The 19,319-nt window shown below is 52.6% G+C and overlaps 6 protein-coding genes across 6 annotated transcripts; 2 read left to right on the top strand and 4 right to left on the bottom strand.

Moving 5' to 3' along the window:
- Nucleotides 1-63: 63 nt before the first annotated feature.
- ALT_1065 (Zn(II)2Cys6 transcription factor) lies at nucleotides 64-1,924 on the bottom strand (the record flags this gene model as incomplete). Its single annotated transcript, XM_033564051.2, has 2 exons — nucleotides 64-1,053; nucleotides 1,100-1,924. The coding sequence occupies 2 exons, from the start codon at nucleotides 1,922-1,924 to the stop codon at nucleotides 64-66; spliced, it is 1,815 nt and encodes a 604-aa protein (XP_033419942.1).
- A 408-nt stretch (nucleotides 1,925-2,332) lies between these two features.
- On the top strand, nucleotides 2,333-3,052 carry ALT_1066 (uncharacterized protein; the record flags this gene model as incomplete). The annotated part of the gene is made up of 1 exon (XM_033564052.2): nucleotides 2,333-3,052. The coding sequence occupies one exon, from the start codon at nucleotides 2,333-2,335 to the stop codon at nucleotides 3,050-3,052; it is 720 nt and encodes a 239-aa protein (XP_033419943.2).
- A 678-nt stretch (nucleotides 3,053-3,730) lies between these two features.
- Nucleotides 3,731-5,288, top strand: ALT_1067 (cytochrome P450; the record flags this gene model as incomplete). The annotated part of the gene is made up of 2 exons (XM_033564053.2): nucleotides 3,731-4,820; nucleotides 4,864-5,288. The coding sequence occupies 2 exons, from the start codon at nucleotides 3,731-3,733 to the stop codon at nucleotides 5,286-5,288; spliced, it is 1,515 nt and encodes a 504-aa protein (XP_033419944.2).
- A 99-nt stretch (nucleotides 5,289-5,387) lies between these two features.
- On the bottom strand, nucleotides 5,388-9,416 carry ALT_1068 (ABC transporter ATP-binding protein; the record flags this gene model as incomplete). The annotated part of the gene is made up of 5 exons (XM_033564054.2): nucleotides 5,388-6,914; nucleotides 6,973-7,148; nucleotides 7,197-8,389; nucleotides 8,441-9,097; nucleotides 9,145-9,416. 5 exons carry the CDS (start codon nucleotides 9,414-9,416, stop codon nucleotides 5,388-5,390), a joined length of 3,825 nt encoding a protein of 1,274 aa, XP_033419945.2.
- A 1,285-nt stretch (nucleotides 9,417-10,701) lies between these two features.
- On the bottom strand, nucleotides 10,702-12,040 carry ALT_1069 (intradiol ring-cleavage dioxygenase; the record flags this gene model as incomplete). The annotated part of the gene is made up of 5 exons (XM_033564055.1): nucleotides 10,702-11,126; nucleotides 11,182-11,347; nucleotides 11,394-11,536; nucleotides 11,589-11,738; nucleotides 11,794-12,040. The coding sequence occupies 5 exons, from the start codon at nucleotides 12,038-12,040 to the stop codon at nucleotides 10,702-10,704; spliced, it is 1,131 nt and encodes a 376-aa protein (XP_033419946.1).
- A 1,812-nt stretch (nucleotides 12,041-13,852) lies between these two features.
- On the bottom strand, nucleotides 13,853-15,641 carry ALT_1070 (sugar porter family MFS transporter; the record flags this gene model as incomplete). Its single annotated transcript, XM_089599088.1, has 4 exons — nucleotides 13,853-14,143; nucleotides 14,201-14,603; nucleotides 14,665-15,401; nucleotides 15,450-15,641. The coding sequence occupies 4 exons, from the start codon at nucleotides 15,639-15,641 to the stop codon at nucleotides 13,853-13,855; spliced, it is 1,623 nt and encodes a 540-aa protein (XP_089456752.1).
- Between the last annotated feature and the right edge of the window lie 3,678 nt (nucleotides 15,642-19,319).

Here is a 19,319-nt window from a genome sequence, read left to right on the forward strand (position 1 = left end):
GCCAAGTTTTAGCTCATCTAGATTCATTGTCTCGTGTCTTTAGAAGTGTAGATATCGTTATGATCAAACAGTCCACTCCCCAAACCCGAACGACTCCAGATCCCAATTCCCCCAGTCCAAGACATTCTCTGGTCCGTTCTCTTGGACATCGACCCGGTTATTCGTCAATCCCTCCCTCGCCCTCAACGCCTTGGCTCTCAATTGCGACATAACCGCCCATTTGGGCCCCGGGTCAGGCCACGCAGGATCCCTTTCCACCGCCTCAAAGGTCGCTTCGACGTTGCGCCACGCCCGCTCAACATGCACGCTAGCCGGATACACACAAAGATGCCACAGAACATAACACAGAAGGTGATACTGTGTGTATGTGGTGGTGAGCCAACGGAAACCACGGAGCAGGTCGTTCGTCTGCAATTGCATTGCGCATTCGAGGCCATGGCAAGCCATCGCCAGCGTCTCCTGCGCTGTCGCACTTTCATGCTGTGGGCACTGGCTCTGGCCCTGGTTGTGGACCTGTAGTGCTTTCTGCCTCGCGTAGACTGCGACTTTCATGGTGAGGACGTCTGCGAGAATGAGGCCATGCTGGTGGATGGGAATATTGGCGTCCCCGTGTTGCAGGTAATTACGCTGAATGTAGTCCTTGAGTTCCCTAACTAGCGGGTCTGGCGAGACACCCTGCGATGTCTTTCGTGAGATCTCATGCAAATGGCGGCTGATTTGGATCGTGATCAGTGGGAAAGTCATCTCGGTCCAGCGCGGTTGAGGTGCCGGTGGCACTGCCGCCGTTGCGGAGAGATCCTGGTCGTCGAGGTTGGACGGCAGGTTCGTGTCGCAGGGTTCATTGTGCGCGATAATAGAGAGACCGTGATCCTCCGCGGCGCGTTGGTCGCACGTCACAATATGCCACCACAGTCGGCGGCGGAGTTCGCATTCCAGCGGCGAGAGATTGAAGTGTCGTCCATCACGGTGGAGGCCGATGGATTGGGCGGCACGGGTTGTGAGTCCATGAAGTGTCCAATTGGAGCGGCCACTGTTGTGATACCGGAGACATGTCTACTCATAAGCTATCGCCCTTCAGAAAAGACTGTAGGATGCATACCTGGTAGATGGCCATTGCTTGCAGCGATATCAGAGTCGGTGCGTCCAGGAACGAAGAACGATAAAGGGCAAGCTCGAACGCCTGCTGATACCGGCGTATATCCGAGCGGATTTCCTCCCGCAAGGGGTCATCCGAGTGTAAAGCGGTTGTGGCTGCAAAGCAAATGGCGAACAGGAGCGCCTGGGTATCCGCAGACGCATCCCCAGGCTGGTTAATGGCCGCAAATACCCGTGGCTGTGTCGATGGAATATGAAGGATCTTCACCACTGGATCGACACGACCAAGAAAGGTCTGCCAAAGCTGGATGGCTTGCCATCGAGTAGGCTGCAGCGCCTGAAAATCTATGTGCTCGCGCAGTGAGTTGGTAATGAGGCCCTCCACCCTCAGAGGGGACTGTCGTCCAGGGCTCTTTCCCGCAGGCCGGGGCGTGCCAATTGCAGTTTGTAGTTCTTTATCTTTCTCAAGGAACCCAGATAGGAGATGTTCGTCAATATACCGACCATCTCGCACCAAAAGGCCCTGTCGAGGGTGACGCTCAGGGGCACTGGTTCGTGTCACCTTCGTCTCATCGTCGTGTATTGGACTGACGGTGGACGGACGCCGGGTCAGTCCAGTCACAGCTCTCTCCAATTGGTCTATACGAGAGACTACATCAGCCGAAGTGGCTTTTGGCTGACGGCGTTGGACTCGATTAGGGCCTGGATACTGGCAGGGAACTTTCATCCGCACACAGGCGGCACATGGGGAACCCTTGTCGCAGCGGACCTTGCGTTGATGACAGCGAAGACAAGATCGCTCGACATTATACCGTCGGACATGATCCATTGTATCATTTCAAGGGTTGAGATGTCTATCAGTTACATGCACCGGAGATGTCGGTAAAAGTGTGCCACTTCTTGGCTCTCGGCGTCGGTCATTCACAACTCCGAAACTTAAGCTTATTGCATCTCCTGGCCAATCAGAGGAGAGGCCACAAATCACTCCATCTCCTGCCATGATCATTAGTTCATTACTCCTTTGTGAATCCACTCCTCAGATCTTAGGTCTAGCAGGAAGGCAGACTTGGGCTCGGCTTGAGATATCGCGGGGAACTACACAGCCCCCTAGTGTGCGCTAATAGAAGGTGAGGCTGACAGGCAGCCATCTAAGCCACGTTCCCTGCGGAATAAATCTGCTCTATGATCTGTATCCCATATCAGATTATCAACTCAACACCAAACAAGAACAATACAAATGGCTCTTTCAAACATCCCACACATCAACCTCCTCTGCATGGAAGAGCGCTTCATCCACGCCTTCCACCAGGCTCTAGCCCAACATTGGCCCGAAACAAACACCACCCCCAAACCCACCATCACCATCCTCAATACCTCCCTCCGCCAAGTCCCATCCAGCACAAAGTTCGACCTGATCGTCTCACCAGCAAACTCCTACGGCCGACTCGACGGCGCCTTTGACGACGCCATATCCCGCGCCTTCTGCCGGCCCCCAAAGCACGAATACGACACTCTCACCGAGGCAGCGCAGAAAGTCCTCTACGAGAGGTGGAGGGGTTTCGCACCTCCAGGGACATGTACACTCGTCCCCTTTCCGGATGAGCTAGTTGGGGAAAATGAATGGGGATGTCGATGGGTGGCGATTTGTCCGACGATGCGGTGGCCACATCGGGTCAGCTGGGACCGCGAGATTGTGTATGAGTGTGTGTGGAGTCTGCTGTGTCAGGTTGAGGGGTGGAATCGGGGCTGCAAGAACGAGGAGCGCATTGAGTCCATTCTGATCACCCCGATTGCGACGGGGATTGGAAAGGTGAGTGCGGCAAAGTGGGCGGAGCAGTTTGTGCTGGCGATGAGGCATTTTGTGGATGCATTGAGGAGGCCGGAAAGATGGGGAGCTTTGAGCTGGGGAGATGTGACTGAGGAGGTTGAGGAGGTGAAGGCGACGTGGGAGTTGTAAGGTCGACGCAGTCACTGGATGGTGTATATCATAGCTAAGTCTACCAGACATAAGACGCGCACATGCTCGGCTAGAAGTGGTCTGGATTGGATGGATCAATGTATTAAGATTCCAACGCCAGTGGACTTTGCTGCAGCTATCCACGGCCGGGCAAATTGATATACGGAAGTCGCTTCGTTGGTATTAATGGACATTCCCGCGGCTGCCAGAGGTTTTGCCCAGACGCCCTCGGAGACATAAGCCCGGCTCCCTTGATATATGTATTATTTTGACGGTTTCACAACATATCAAGTGATAACCGGTATACGTATATAGAGGACAACTGGTAGCCTTGACCAGATACCACTCCGGAGGAAAGTAACCGAGGAATGTTGATTCCGGAGTAACAGTTCTGTGGCTGACTGCATCGAAGAAGCGGGCTATCCCTAACCCATCCCTATTACAACAGGAATCGTACAGTCATATATAAGTACTCTCAATGTGCATAGCTCCAAACCTGACCCTCATCTAGTGACTGAACGTATCGGATGGAACCTACACCCTTGCAGCTTCAGCCTCGCTTAGTCATTATAGTATCATCGCATATAGTTAACCAGGCATCCATCGCTGACACCTGTCTGGTGAACCTTCATCCCATCACTCGTTCCTTGCTTTGCTGTCTATAATATGACCTCAAAGATGTATCTACTCTTTCATCCAAAAGTTCTCATCCTGCTGCTCGCTGCGCTGGTCACAATCGCATGCATATCTGTCAGGCGCTTCCTCGCCCGGCGCCAGTTCGCACGCAAGCACGGTTGCAAACCAGTAGCAAGATCCTTCAGCAAAGATCCTTTTCTAGGCCTTGATACTATCCGGGAGACCATCCGCGCTCTAAGACAGCACAAAATCCTCGAAAGGAGCGTCGAGCTCTTCCGCATCTACGGCAACACCTTTACCGTAAAGGAGCTGCAAAAACGCGCCATCCTAACCATAGAGCCGGAGAATATCAAAACGATTCTGTCGCTGAACTTTAACGACTACGGCCTCAGCCACCGGCTTCAACCCTTCAAACCACTCCTGGGCGAGGGCATCTTCGACACCGATGGCGCGCACTGGGCCGCATCGCGTGCCTTGATCCGGCCTAGTTTTACCCGCGACCAGGTGGCTGATTTGACGTCGTTGGAGGATCTAATTCAGGATCTGTTTGCGTTGCTGCCGCGGGATGGGAAGACGGTAGTGGACTTGCAGGAGCTGTTCTTCCGGTACACGATCGATTCCGCGACTGAGTTCCTGTTCGGACAGTCAGTCAGGACGCTGAAGAAGACACAGTCCGAGCTTGAGTTCGCGCATGCCTTCCACTATGCCCAGAAGGCTATCATCACGCGAGGCATGCTAGGCTCGCTGGCCGTATTCTATCGCGATCGAAAGGCAGATGAGTGTAACCGCGTCTGCAGGGAGCTTGTCCAGCGGTTCGTTGACGAGGCATTCCGCGCGGTTGAGAACAAAGGAGAGAAGAAACAGGTTGAGACGGGCCGCCAGAAGCGTATTTTCTCGCATGAGTTGGCGGCGCGGACATCCGATAAGCAGCGCGTTCTGGATGAGCTGATGAATGTGCTGTTGGCCGGTCGTGATACAACCGCTAGTCTACTGAGCAACTTGTTCTTCATGCTGGCGAAGAAGCCAGCGATTTGGGATAAGCTGCGTGGGGAGGTAGCCGGTTTACAAGGCCGGACACCAACTTATGAGGAGCTCCGCAGCCTGAGATATGTCCAGTGCTGTATAAACGAATGTAAGAGCACGCTCTACTACCTTGTCCCCTGCTAATCTTTCAGCACTACGTTTACACCCCGTTGTCCCACGCAATGAACGCCAGGCGGTGCGGGATACCGTTCTACCACTCGGAGGAGGCGACGATGGTCTCTCCCCGGTCTTCGTGCCCAAGGGTACCATCGTGTCCTACAACATCTACGCAATGCATCGGCGGGCGGACTTCTACGGGCCAGACGCAGAGGAATTCCGTCCTGAGCGCTGGGAGGATGGAAAGCTGCAGCCGCGCTGGGGTTATCTGCCGTTTAATGGTGGCCCGCGAATCTGCATCGGGCAGCGGTATGCGTTGACCGAGGTCAGCTACGTTCTTGTCCGGATGGTGCAGGAGTTTCGGGTTCTGGAGAGTCGGGATCCAGGACCGTGGGAGGAATCGCTGGCTTTGACGCTGTGCTCGCGGAATGGGACGAGGGTGTGTCTTATTCCTGGTTGAGTCAAGGACATAGATATCCATACAGTACCGTAGGATAGTCAAGAGTAGAGTTCATTAGGTTTATCTATAAGAGTGGAGAAGTATAATGTACAACTTGAATCAACCCAAAGCCTTATCCAACGCCTGGCCCTTGCACATTTCGTAATAACTGCCTCGTTTCTCCAGCAACTCGGCATGACTACCCGCCTCCACGATCCTCCCAGCCCGAAAGACAAAGATGCAGTCCGCGTCCTTGATCGTACTCAGCCGATGCGCAACCGCAATGGTAGTCCTCTTCCCATCTTTAGCAGCCTCGCTCAGCGCCGCCTGCACAATCCTCTCGCTCTCCGTATCCAGCGCACTGGTCGCTTCATCCAGCAGCAGAATCTTCGGATCGCGGATCAGTGCCCGAGCAATCGCGACCCGCTGGCGCTGCCCGCCGGACAGCTTCGCGCCGCGAGGGCCAACCTCGCTGCTTAAACCGTCAGGCAACGAGACGACGAAATCAAAGATGTTCGCGTCTTTGCAGGCTTGTTCGATTTGTGCTTCTGTCGCTTCCTTTGATTCGACCAGACCCATGGCGACGTTCTCGCGGATGCTACCTTGGTACAGGACTGGCTCCTGCTGGACGAGAGCCAAGCGGCGGCGGTGATCCTGTGGGTCGATCTCGTGGATTGGCTGGTCGTTGACGGCGATGTAGCCGGAAGTTGGGTCGTAGAAGCGGGCAAGCAGATTGATCATCGTAGACTTGCCGCAGCCGGATGGACCGACAAAGGCCACGAATTTGCCTGGTGGGATGGTAACGTCGATCCCGGAAATGACGTTGGAGCGTGGGCGAGAAGGATAGGCAAAGTCGAGAGCGTGGCAATCGACAGTAACGGGTTCAGGGTCCTGTGAGGGTCCATCCGAAGGAGGCTCGTTGGAAAAGCTATTGTCGATAGCCGGGACACGCTGGCGCAGCCAGAATATGTAGTTTGTTGAGCCTGTCGCTTTCGTGATGCTGGTCGTGTACTGGAAGATAGCAGCTGCGTTCTCGCCTCCAACCACGACGGCAGTGAAGACCACGAAGAACTGCTCGTTGGTGTACTCGCCCGTCGAGATGAGTTTTCCCCCGTACCAGAAGCCGAGAGCCATGGCTAAGAAATTGATAGATTGTGTCAGGGCGTACCAGAACATGGTGAAAGTCAGTGCCTTCACAGATTGCTCTGCGACAATGGTTAGCCTTTCCCGGTAGATCTGAAGCATCTTGTTCTCTAGCGTAAGAGATGCCACCGTGCGGATGGCTGAGATTGCTTCTGCCGCAATTGCAGCACTGCTGGCGAAGCGCGCCGAGGTATCTTCATCCAGCTTGTACTCCAGTCGGATTCGGAAGTAGCCGCTAAGCAGCAAGGGAGGGAGAGCTCCAAAGACACACACGAGGCCGAGTTTCCAGCCATACGCGATTCCCAGGACAGAGACGGAGACGACCGTGACGATGTTGATCAAAATCAAACCAGAGTTGATCCCCAAGAGCTCGTTCAGATTCGAGGCGTGGATCAGCAGCCGAGAGGAAATCGCCCCAGTAGCGTTGTGTTCCAAGTCGAAGAATGCAATCTCTTGCTTCATGGTGTTCCTGAAGAGTTCGCGGCGGTACCTCCGGCTGACTTTCTGTGGCATGATATGAGCAAGGTGAACGAACACGGAAAAGACGGGCAAGGGACATTACCTGAATGATGACGTTGGCCATCCATCCCAATAAGAAGTAGATGAACAGGTTGGCAAGGGCGACAACGAAGAACATCAGCGCCCAGAAATCTCCCCGACGAACAGCCTCGCTGCCACGTAGCTGAAAGACCTGAAATGTCCGCGCGAGAATGACGGCTTGTGCTGGGAATGTGCCACCTGCCATGGGTTAGAAAAGGGTCTGAGAGAGCTGTTGAGCACACTGACCTCCAAGAATACACACAATCGCCACGAGCGCGTAGAGTCCCCACAGCTGCCGCTGCTCCTTTATCAAAAGCCACAGACATCGAATGAGACTGTATCCCATAGTCTCCTTGGCGGCTGCTTTTGCCTTCTCGTCGGCAGAGAGAGACTCTGCGCCTACACTCCTTGTGTGATGCAGCGACAGCTTCGCGGCAGACTTTGCATCATCCTTCTCCTCAGTTACTCCCTCGTTTTCCGAGTCAGCCTGCTCTTCAGCCTTGCCATCTGCTTTCTCCAGATCCTGCGCCCTGACAAGCCTCGCATAAGCACCGTCTCTGGCAATGAGTTCTTGGTGCGTTCCCTGCTCAATGATTCTCCCAGCGGACATGACGGCGATGTTATCCGCCTTCTGCACAGTAGACAGCTTGTGCGCAATGGTGATGGTCGTCCGGCCGACAGAGATATTATCCAGCGCACTCTGGACAATCTTCTCAGCCTTGGGATCTAGAGCAGACGTGGCTTCATCCAGCAGCAGAACTGACGGCCGAGAAATGATACTCCGAGCAATGGCAATCCGTTGCTTCTGCCCTCCTGACAGCATGCGCGCACGTTCTCCAATCTGGGTATCATACTGTCTGGGCAGGTTCTCAATGAACTCATGCGCGTAAGCATCTCGACAAGCTTCCTTCACAAGAGCAAGCTTCTGCTCGTACGGGGCCTCTGCGTACGGCGTCCCTTCCAAGCCGAAAGCGACGTTGTCGAAGATCGTCCCGCTAAAGAGAACCGGTTCCTGCTGCACGAGGCGAATCTGCGTGCGTAGCCAGGCAATGTTGAGCGTCTGGATGTCGATGCCGTCGAGTAGGATTATCCCTGCTGCTGGGTCGTACCAGCGCTCGAGCAGCCCAACGATGGTGCTCTTCCCCGAACCACTGGCACCGACCAGTGCGGTTGTCTTGCCGGCAGGAACGCTCAAGTTCAGGCCGTTGAGAACTTGCGTATCTGGGCGAGAGGGGTATGCGAACTCGAGAGCTTTTATTTCAATCTCGCCAACGCATTTCTCAGGTGTCAATCCCGTGGTTGAGAGGGAGTCGATAGCAGACTTCTTGTCGATGACGCGGAAGAGCTCGTCCGCAGCGGCGGCGGCTTTAGTGATGGTGATGATTTGAGGTGCAACTTGAGTCAGAGCTGTAGCAGCAACGACTACAGCGAAGATGACACTGACAAAGAATCAGTAAGACCAGCTATCCAGCCAGGCAGCAAAAACGCACGTTACGATGTCCCCCGGCTCGTGGACCTCACCACGAGCGTACATCCGGATGCCCTGCCAAAAGGCAAGACCGTATCCTGCGTAGACGCAGAAGAACTCGGTCGAGAACAACACCCCATAATTCGGTGATTTCTTCATGCCGACTCGCTCCATTTCGGCCAGGTAATCCTCGTACCGCTTCGCCATCACCGGTTGCAGCCAGAAAGCATGAACCGTCGAGATACTCGAGAAGACCTCTTCGGCGACTAGGCTAGCGCGCGAATATATCCCCATCAGCTTGTCCTCATTCTTCACCTCGATGCCCATGCAGACTCCGGTAACGATGACGATGGTCGGGACGACGCAGACGGTAATGAGCGTGAGCTTCCACTGCACGGCAAAGGCGACCACAAACGCCGCTACGAAAGTCGCGCAGCTCTGCACAAAGACAGACAGCTTTTCCGAAATGCCATTGGTGACTAGATTGCCGTTCGTGGTGACTTTGACCGACGGCGACCCGGTGTCTTTCGAATCAAAGTAACTCATGTCCAGGCGCAAGAGACTCTGGAGAAAGTCCAGCCGCAGCGCTTTCGTTGCTCGAATGGCCGCAATCGACGCGGTCACAGTGTGGATGTAGACGAGGGCAAATTTGGCAATAAACAGATATACCAAGTAAAGGCTGGACAGGTTAGCCAGTGTCCATGCTTGGATGGGCAGATGACTGACGCATATTTCGACACCTCCCTCATATAATCGTCCGGACCAAGAGCGCCCAGGGCAAAGTTGTTAAACGTCGTCACGAACTTGCCAAAGATCAAATCCATCAACGGAAGGGCCGCGCCAGCTGCGATGGCTGCAACGATGGCGACAGAGTACAGAATCCAGCTAGTTCTGTCGGCATAACTGAATATGCGCATGTAGCTCTTGAAGCCAGAGGGTTTTGGCTCGTCTTCGACTCCATCTGGTTTCAGCTCTTGATTATTCTCCATGTCCGACATGACGGCCACAGGAATCTAGATGAAGTCGCTGCGAGGAAGTCGTGTTATTGATATCCTCCCCGGACGTTGAGATCGGAGGCCGCGGGCCCCGAGTGACTGCTTACACGCCGTAACATGCTGAGACATCTGCCTGTTGCTCTGATCGATTATCCAATAAGAGTGCACAGCTTTTTGAGTCATGACGACTATTGAGACCATATAGATTTCCCTAGTGCCATGGGTATTGGTCATTCCGGGGTCAAAGGGTTAATTAGTTGGCGGTGATATTGTCAGCACTAACAAAGCGTGGAGTCCTAGGGACCCGGTAGAGTTTTCCTGTACCAAGATCTTAGATGACCAATCATATATTAGTTTATATCACCCAAATATTGACGTGCAGATGCTGAACTGACTTTATCGAGTACTGATCCCGGTCTCGTTAGGGCCCATGAAATCATGCCCGGAGAAGCTCTTCCACTTCCAGAGACCAGGTGCTGTGAGATCCAGCCTTGATGGCCGATCACTGCTAATTATACTCTAACAGGAATCTCCTAGCCCTTGTAGCTTCTAGCGTTATATGGTTCCCCAGTAATAACAGCTCCATTCAACTCTGACTGCAAGGACAGTTATGGTTAAGGCCGAGTCAAGTCATACAAACCAGGAACCCTCTTCCTCAATTCCCCAAATGTGAAGCAGTGACATGAGTTAGTTCTTAACCGACAGTTTGCCCAAATTCACTGAATGCGTAGTTCAGCTGCCAAGATGTTGGGAAGGGGAAAAATGGCATGTCGGCCTGTATATCAGCCAGGCCAAGGGCATAATAGGCTATCCTTACTGTCAGCAGTTGGGACTACATAAGCAATGTCAGCATAGTAAATACAGCCACATGTGCAGTCAAAAGGATCCTCGCGCCATTAACCTAGTTAAGAACCTTGTCAGATGCGGAGTGTGATGGAATGCATGTCTACCGGAGAGTGCCGAGACCAAGCGAAGAGACCTGTAGAAAAGCAGCAGGTTGGGGGAAGTGGTTAGGCAGCAGTATGGCCAAGCTACTGCTAGTGCATATAACATTGAAACTGTCAGCGAATCACCCTTTAGACAAAGTCTACCGTAGATAATTCATAGATTAGCCCTAGGTGAGTTGATGATGATCAAGTGCAAATGTAGAATGTAAGAAGTACAATTGAATGTATCTGCTTGTTACGCCTAATGAGTGATGGCATAACTATCTGGCTTGACTTAGTTGCTAAAGAGCACGACAACGAATTGCTCGACAACAGGAGCCTAAACCAACCTAGCTCACCATCTAGCTAGGAGGAGCGCCGCCAGGGCCACCAGGCCCGGAACCACCGGGACCACCGGCGCCGCCACCAGAGTTTTCGTTCTCGACACCACCCTCCTCAGTATAGTAAGCAGCAGGAGTCACAGAGCTGCTCTCAGAGGAGTCCATGGCAAGGGAGATCCAAGCGAAGATACCGTCGGAGACAGAGTCACCCAGAAAAACATACTCGACAAAGGGATCGATGGTGTCGGCCTCCTCGGCGAGGATGCTGTCCTCGTCATTGGTAGTGAGCTCCTGAGTGTTGGTAGAGTAGGGCGAGGTCTCCTCGACGGTAGAGATGAGGTCCTGGTCGAAGAAAATCTGGCCGACGTGAGCGGAGTGCGCGGTGTAAAGGGCTTCGAGGGTGTTATTGGCGTTGACGGTGGTTTCGTTGAGAGAGTGGGTCAGAACTAGACATGAACAGGTTAGCCTAGCATCATAATATCGGGAGGTCAATGAGCATACCGTGAATGTGGGTAGCGCGTCCAGTGTAGTGGCCTGGAAAGATGGTGTGGAACTGGGCGACACCCTCGTCGTCGGTCTTCTGGAGACCACGGAGGAAGGTAGCGTCGAGGTTGCTGTCATCATTGGAGTTGCCGTTTCCACTGGCGACGACTCCAGAGTAGACACCCTGGTTTGTTAGTTGTATTATTTGCGCCTATGTAAAGGAGACTTACAGTAGCATTACAGTGCCAGAAGTCCAGATAGACACCGGTGACAGGCTCGCAGGTGGAGCTGTCGACCATCTGGACGTCCACGTAGAGAGGGACACCCGCCTGGTCCTCGGTAATGTCGCTGCGGATCAATTCGCCGCTTACATCTGTAGGGCGTCAGTAGATAGGCAATGATCTATCATAGAACAATAACCATACAGTAAGGTCCCTGAGTAACATCAGATGCCAAGACACAGGTTGCGTTGGAGGAGAACAGGACTGAGGGGTCGGTGGACAAGTCCACATCCAAAGATGATTCGTGGGAAGTGTTGAGAGCAGTAAGGTCACGAGCCTTGAGGAAAGGAGCACCTAGGACCTATTGGTCAGTGACATCCTCACGCAGTAGGTTAAGAAGATTGCGTACGAGTCTCCAAGCCCTTGCTGCGGCGAAGCATCTCGACTGCATGCTCACGACGGGCAATGCTGCGACTCTCAAGGCCGCGGGCCTTGAGCTTCGCGGCGCATCCTCCCCATCCGCGAGCGATATTGGAACGCTTCAGGAAAGCCGCACGCTCGGCAGCCTCAGCTTTGACATTGTGGCCAGGATGCGCCAAGGAAACGCTGGCGAGGCCGGCTACGGCAGCGACAAGGGTAGAAGAGAGTTGGACCATGGTAGAGGCAGTGAAGCGATGCAAAGAAAAGCAGAGCGATGGCGATGATAGAAGCACATCGTCAACCAGCGGAGGTGACAGCTTTATACCTTTTCATTCTTGAAGTTTGTACGCAAACTCAACCGTCGACAATATTTGTGACCGTCAACATGAGGAGTTCACCCTGTATGCAAGTGGAATTGCATTGATATTGATGCTGACGCAACCCTTGTAGACGGAGTTGATCAACTCCGTCGAATCAGATAAGGCACATTGATCAGCGACAGGGCGGAAGAGGGACTATGGACCCTCTACGGTTGTGGCTTGCCCGCACCATTCCCAATTACGCATACTGCCTCTTGCAGGACTCCCTAGGCGTCACAAAGTTCCTTACCCTATCCGGAGCGGATGATCCGAAATCCAGGGCCAGAACCAGAGATCATCGCTGCTGACGACGTTGCCCCGCTTCCGCAGGTCCAAGTCTTCAGAAGTACGGAGACGCAAGTCAATCTAACATTCGCAGGCTGAAGCAGATAAAAGTCTTGGCCAGCAAGCCAAGCCCGGTGCGAGTTGCACAAGCCGGAAAGTCCAGACACTCAGCTTCATTGGCGCGTCTCCAGACTTGACTGTATCGAGGTTTGGAGATGTCTGTGAGGATCCGTTAAACCCACTAACCTCAGTATCAAGAAGCAATGTATTTCGTGAAGAATCTTCCATCTCGGCAACATTGAGTCTCAAGCAATCAGGCATCCCCTATTTGATTTACATACCTCCGTCGCCTGGCTTTCTGAAGAGTACGACTCACCGCAGATCATTGCCTTATTCCCCGCCAAAGCACAAGCTTGTCGGAGATAGACACGCATCCTTTTCTTGGCAAGCTAGCATGCGAATCACATCCGAGGTCTGAACTTCTGAAGTCTGCAGTTTTTGAGGGACGCGAGATCACGGCTGTTGATATGACTGGAATCGCTGATTCAGTGGGATGACGACGGGAGTCAATCGAGACTACGCCATAGGATCCAGGCACGTTTAGTTGCTGAAACACAAAGACGATCATGACCATCCAGAACTCCCCTTAGAAACAATCAGCATTTCATACTCTGTATTCCATCATGGTTTCAGATCCTTAGTGATGGCCTGACGCATGAAAACGGCTAAAACTGATGCTGGACGGGAAACAATGGAAGCAGAAGGTCACGGGGTGTGTATCGCTTGCTGCCCAATTGCGCATAGCCCCATGCTTTATCGATAGCTTCACCACATTACAGCCTTCGCTCACATGGATTTCCTTCATGCCTTTCTGTCTGCGCTGTTTTCTACTTGCAAAGTCCTGTCGATATTCCTTGGCGCCGTTGAGAAGTTATAGGCTTCAATACGGCTCACTGGCTAGGATTCGTTAAGGCAAACCCACAAATGCATGGATTACATGATCCCGTCCTATTAACACTATCATCATCATTCCTGTGGTGTGTTTTTCCAATTCACCGGCGAGTTGCAGAGAAGTTCCCATGGTCGAAAGGTCTTCAGATGTACACACAGAAGCTTCTAAGTTGCGCTCGTGACGATCCCTTCCATGAGGATAGAAGCAAAGGCATAAAGGTGAGAAACGAAATTGATTCAATGGTTTCCCATTTCTTTTCTTTTTCTTTTTTAATATTCTCCTAAGATACCACCATTAAAACAGATATTAGAGTCTCATTCCTCTGTAGACATTGAGCATTATTGTAACATGAAGCGTAACCATGGGTATACGTGGCGTTGGTAAGTAACAAGAAAATCACAAGAAAGTCTCAGAAGCCCTCAGAGACGGAGAGTTGGCACCGCCAAGATCGTTTAAACCTCCTGGTGGACAACCTCGCCACCAGTCTTCTCAGCCATATCCTTCTCAGTGAGACCCATCTCAGCGGCGAAGGTGCCATGGGGCTTCCACTTGGCAGAGGTACGGGGAGTGGTCTCCTCCATCATCTTGTCGACCTGCTCGAGGGTGAGACCCTTGGTCTCGGGGACGAGGAAGTAGGTGTAGACAAAGGCACAGGCGCAGAGAGATCCCCAGATGAAGAAGACCTTAGCCTTGAGGTTACCCTTGTCGGTGTCGACCATGTAGGGGGTGATGACTGCGATGATCTGTGGAGGCTAAGTCAGCACGTTATTCCTTTGCATCTGTGTCAAGTAGAAACTTACGCAGTTCCAGAGCCAGTTGGAGGCGGTGGACAGAGCAACACCACGGGAACGGATGGGCAGAGGGAAGATCTCGCCGATGACGACCCAGGCACCAGGACCCCAGGTGCTGGCGAAGAAGAAGATGTAAATACAGATGAAGGAGATTTCCGCGCTGACGGCACTCTTGTTGCCGCCGTCAGCAGTTCCGACAATGGCGACGATGAACTGGCAGATAACCATGCCCAGAGCACCCCAGAGGAGCAGAGTACGACGACCGAGCTTTTCCATGGTGTAGAAGGAGATGGGAGTGGAGCAGACATTGACGATGGTGGTGATCATGCTGATCAGGAAAGGGTCGCTGATGGTTCCCAAGCTCTTGAAGAAGGTGGTACCGAAGTAGAAGACGAAGTTGACACCAGTCCACCTGTCGCGGGTCGTTAGCATCGCAGGTCAGTCAGCGACGAAAGCAAGAAGGGAAAACGTACTGTTGCATCATCTGCAGAGAAGTACCCAGGATGGTACGACGGAGGTTGCTGTTGGGGTTCCAGAGACTTCCACGGAAGCAGTTGAACCAGCTGCCAAAGTAGCCGCTCTGGGGAATGGCCTGCATCTCGTACTCGTGGTTGGCGACAATCTCAGCCAATTCAGAGCGGATGAGCTCAGAATCGCGGGGCTGGCCACGGACACGGCCAAGAGCCTCGGCGGCCTTGGTCAGATCGCCCTTCTTGACGAAGTAACGAGGAGACTCGGGCAGCAGAAGGAGACCGGTACCAAGGATGAGAGCCCAGGCGATCTGGATACCGATGGGGATGCGGTAGGAGCCAGAATCGGTGCGGTTCTGGGTGGCATAGTCGACGCAGGAAGCCAGCATCAGACCAATGGTGATGCAGAACTGGTAACCAGAGACGATGGCACCGCGGACCTTGCGGGGCGCAATCTCGGACATGTACAGGATAATGATGGCGGAAACGAAACCGACACCAAAACCGGCAATCAGACGACCGACCACGAGCAGAGCAGTGGTGGCGGAAGCAGTCTGAAGAACGACACCGACAATGAAGATACCGCAACCAGCGACAATGGTAGTACGACGACCAAACCAATCGGACAAGTCACCAGCGATCAGAGCACCGAAGAAAGTACCAGCAGACAGAATGGAAGTGATCAGAGACTTCTTCCAGGAAGGAATGACGAAAAGATCGGTCGGAGTGGTGGCCTTGTCCTGTAGGACGGGAGATTCAGCTGTTAGTAACGAAGTCCTTTGCTATACCTTTGCGGAGCGGGGGTTACTAACGAGACCCTCGAACTCAGTAATGAAATAATCCATGGCCATAACACCGGAAATGTAACCAGAGTCATAACCGAAGAAGATACCACCGAAGGCCGCGAAGGCACACATCAGGTAGGTCTTCCATGTCACAGGCGCCTCGACGCGCGAGGTATCGACGACAACGTCCGCCATGGCGATCGATGGCAGTGATCAACCCGGAGAGTAAAGAAAGGGAAGGTTAGATATGAGAATGGATAGGGATGTTGATCACCACGAGGCTCAAAAGGAGAAGGATGGAGGGAAGAAGAGAAAAGGGAGAAGATCTACGTGACAAGAAGGTCGGACAACCTGGGGGGGAAGAACAGCAGGTTTTATAGACCTGGACCTGGAAGAGGAGAAACCTGGAGATGCCGCACTTGCTCTTTCTCTCACTTTTCTCTTTCCCTCAATCAGTCGGCCCCATGCCGGTCCGGGGAATTGACCACGGGGGATGCAGGTTGCCATCGGCTCTAGCGCCCTTTTTTTTTTTTTCAATGCGGTTCTAGTTGCCATCACACTCTGGATCGCTTAGTCTTGTCTCATCTGGGGAATTGGGGACAAAGCTGGAGACATGGAGAAAACAAAAAAGACCGCCATACTGGATTGGGATGCACTAAAAGTGCGCGAAACGCGAGTCAGAACGGATGATGGACCAATCATTGCAGCTGGCAGTCTGTCTGAGATCGCAGGATCTGGTAACCTGAGTAAAATGAGGGACCTCGGACTGCGACGCTGTACAACTCTGGAATGGGAAACCACAGAGTGGTAGAGTGGCGCATGGACATGGTACCGTACAGACATTCACAGGCACAACCCCGGATCGAATGTTCGAGCTGACCACCAAAATCCGGCCTGTGCTCGCAGAAACTAAACCATCCTGGGTCAAGTATCTTGCTTAGACCTCTATGCAGGGATTTCTCATTGGTAATGGATTTGTGGCGCGGCCAACCCCGGACGTTCTGGCCAAACAGATGCTCGGGTCTCGGCCGGCCGTGTTGTCGGGCTGACTAGTTCTGGCACAGTCTCGAAGATGTAGCCAGTCAGGGAGCTAGCTACGCGCTTCCAGAGACACTAACCCCGGCGACGGTTCCTTCTCAGGCCTAATTTCCGTGCCATACACTCTCATTGGCTGTTCTGGCAGGGGCCGGAAAAACCAGCCTACCACGTGCAGGAAAGTGGAGGTGGCAGCTCCACATGGTCCGAGGAAACCATGAGTCTGTCAAAGTTTGCTAGTCAATACCATACAGTATCATACCTTACCAATTCTGCTTCCCCCTCCGTAGGTTACTCCGAACGAAGCATTCCATCACTGATCGCGACGGCTTCGATAGATGTATAAGGAGGAGGAATGTTAGATACTGTTGCGACCGGTAAATTTATATCAAGTTCGAATTAAAGTCTATCCAGAGTCTCAAATCCGTAGTTGGTTTGTTGAAAGACAGACGACCATGTCATCCGCCAATTGTCGAGGTCATTCCCGGGTCGGTAAAGCCTAACTCCTCACAATGTAACCCTGGAAGCCGGCTCTCCTTAATCTTATTAGCCACGATAGATTGCGTGACAAGTTATAACACGCAGGACACGGACACGTTGAGCGCCACCTCAACTGTAAGTTACCGTCGCACGCGGACGTATGGCGGGACATCAATATGTGAATGGAAGAGCGGGCCGCGCTGGAATTGGCTGTGTGTTTTCCTCTCTGAGGATCATGATTTTTATTATGCAAGTGTCTCACTGGATGGAGCGAGCCGAGGATGAATTGTCTTTCGGATCTGGCCGAGTCTGCGAGTCTATGATCACTTGATGCCGACCCGTGATTTGCGGCCGAGAACCAATCTCGCTAGATTTACTTTTGATTCAGAGCATTGCCACTGACTACGGACCTGACAGTCGATGCGAGGAAGCTGCCTGTCCGAGAGTGAGCAACAAGAATGAAAGTGGCTGCTGATTGCTGAAGTGCAGGTTGACAGGCTGGCATGCCAAGACTGTTGGTGGGCCATGGGCCTGTAACGTTGTAACAATGTTTCATCGTCTGAAACCTAATAAACAACGAATTACCCAGAGAGGAAAATCCTCGATCTTACACTTCAGCCAGAGTTCGAGTCAGCAATCAACAGCAGATGAGGGGATTCCAGAGCATAGATTAGGCAATAAACAGGAAGATAGAGCAAATGATAGACACCTCATCAGGAGGAAACTTACAAGTGACAGGAGGTAAGGTAGAATGAATGAATGAATGAATGAATGAATGGATGGATGGATAATGACAGTGGTAAGGAAACAGAGTTTGTTACCATGTGCAAACCACGGTATGACCGACAGGAACTGAAGCTTTTCCACTCGTCTGTTGCTGTCTCGACCAATGCGCCCATTTCCTCCGTCCAAGGAAGCTTGGTTGCGTCTGTTGGCCTTCGGTTCTCGCTTCCACTCGATTCATCATCATTTTCTGTCAGTATCCACTTCCCACTTTTGCTCGTGTCCAAGTCCATGACTCCATAGATAGTAGTCCGCTGTTCATGGTCTTCCATGCGGGGATCCCCAGACACCCTCCCCAGGTTCACCTTGCTGCCGGTGAGAATTTCGAGTTAGCAACTAGCATACATCCCGGCACTCGGATTTTGCATCGGACGAGTTCGCTAACGATTCTAGTACGGGGAATAATAAGTGGAACTCCCACAAATCTCCGTACGTGGGGAAGAGAACTATGGACGCTGCGGGCTCGCCGAAGATTAAGCGACCTCCCTCCTTGAACTACGGTTCTAGATGCCTTTTTGTCACTAGAGTTGGACATATTTTATTACGAAAGCATTACCAACAAAAAAGCCAAGGGTAATTGCGTCGGCAAGTATGGAGTTTTTTCCAATCTTCCAATCATACGACCAAGGCCCTAGCTGCTTGGCTAATAATCAATGGTTAAACTCTGCCTGTTGACTTGTCCCCGCCAACTCCGCTATCCGCATAATCCTTCGCCCGCTCCAAGCCAGCAAGTGAAAAGTCCAATGTCTCGGGTCGGCCTGTTTGCGGTCGACTCGCCCGTTAAATCACCGTTAGCTTGCCGACCCTGGCCGTGTCATCAATTGTGAGAAGAGAACGACCCCGATAAAGTGCAGTGGCCTGTCCTCGATAGATAGATGTTGGTGAACCCAAGCGAGGGATTTAACATAGTTCCAAACACCCTTGTTGTAATGACTCCAGTCCACAAAGTCAATTTGTCCGTCCAGCTCGAGACGGACAAGACGACTATGACACCTGCCATCGGCTTCCCTGTGGGCTTAGGTTTCGAAATTTGACCCCTGTGTGCCGAGCACGGCAGACATCACAGCCGATACCAAGAAGCCAAGCAGGTTCCTGATCCGGTTCGTAACGCCCACAAAAAGGATGATTGGCCAGACAGACTTCTCTGGACGCCATGTCCCACATCTTCGAATAGTTGAATCAGTCAAGGTTTTCCCAGGAGTCCAGGATTACGTTATTCGGCATCTAGTCACGTGATTCTGTCATGGATGCTCTGAGCCAGTTCATCGAAGCGTGCGGAATGTCATTGATGAGGGGCTGGAAGTTGCTCGAAGCCTCTGATTGCACAGCAGGTGGTGCGCCAATGCCGACTGGACAAGCCAGGCAGCAGGACTCGTGCTGCTACATCATCCGATCTGACAGATCAGATTGACCTGGCCGCGCAGTGGCCGGATATTTCAGGTATCTATCAGGCATTCAGGCTACCAAGTCTCTGGTTTATGGTGGTGACATCCATTCCATCACATACTACTCCGTATGTGCATTTCGCATTTCTATGTCCTATTCAAAGAATGCTATCTCCGACATGAGTCGACT

This window comes from Aspergillus lentulus (genome assembly GCF_001445615.1).
Source record: "Aspergillus lentulus DNA, contig: Alt01, strain: IFM 54703, whole genome shotgun sequence".
Classification (NCBI taxonomy): domain Eukaryota; kingdom Fungi; phylum Ascomycota; class Eurotiomycetes; order Eurotiales; family Aspergillaceae; genus Aspergillus; species Aspergillus lentulus.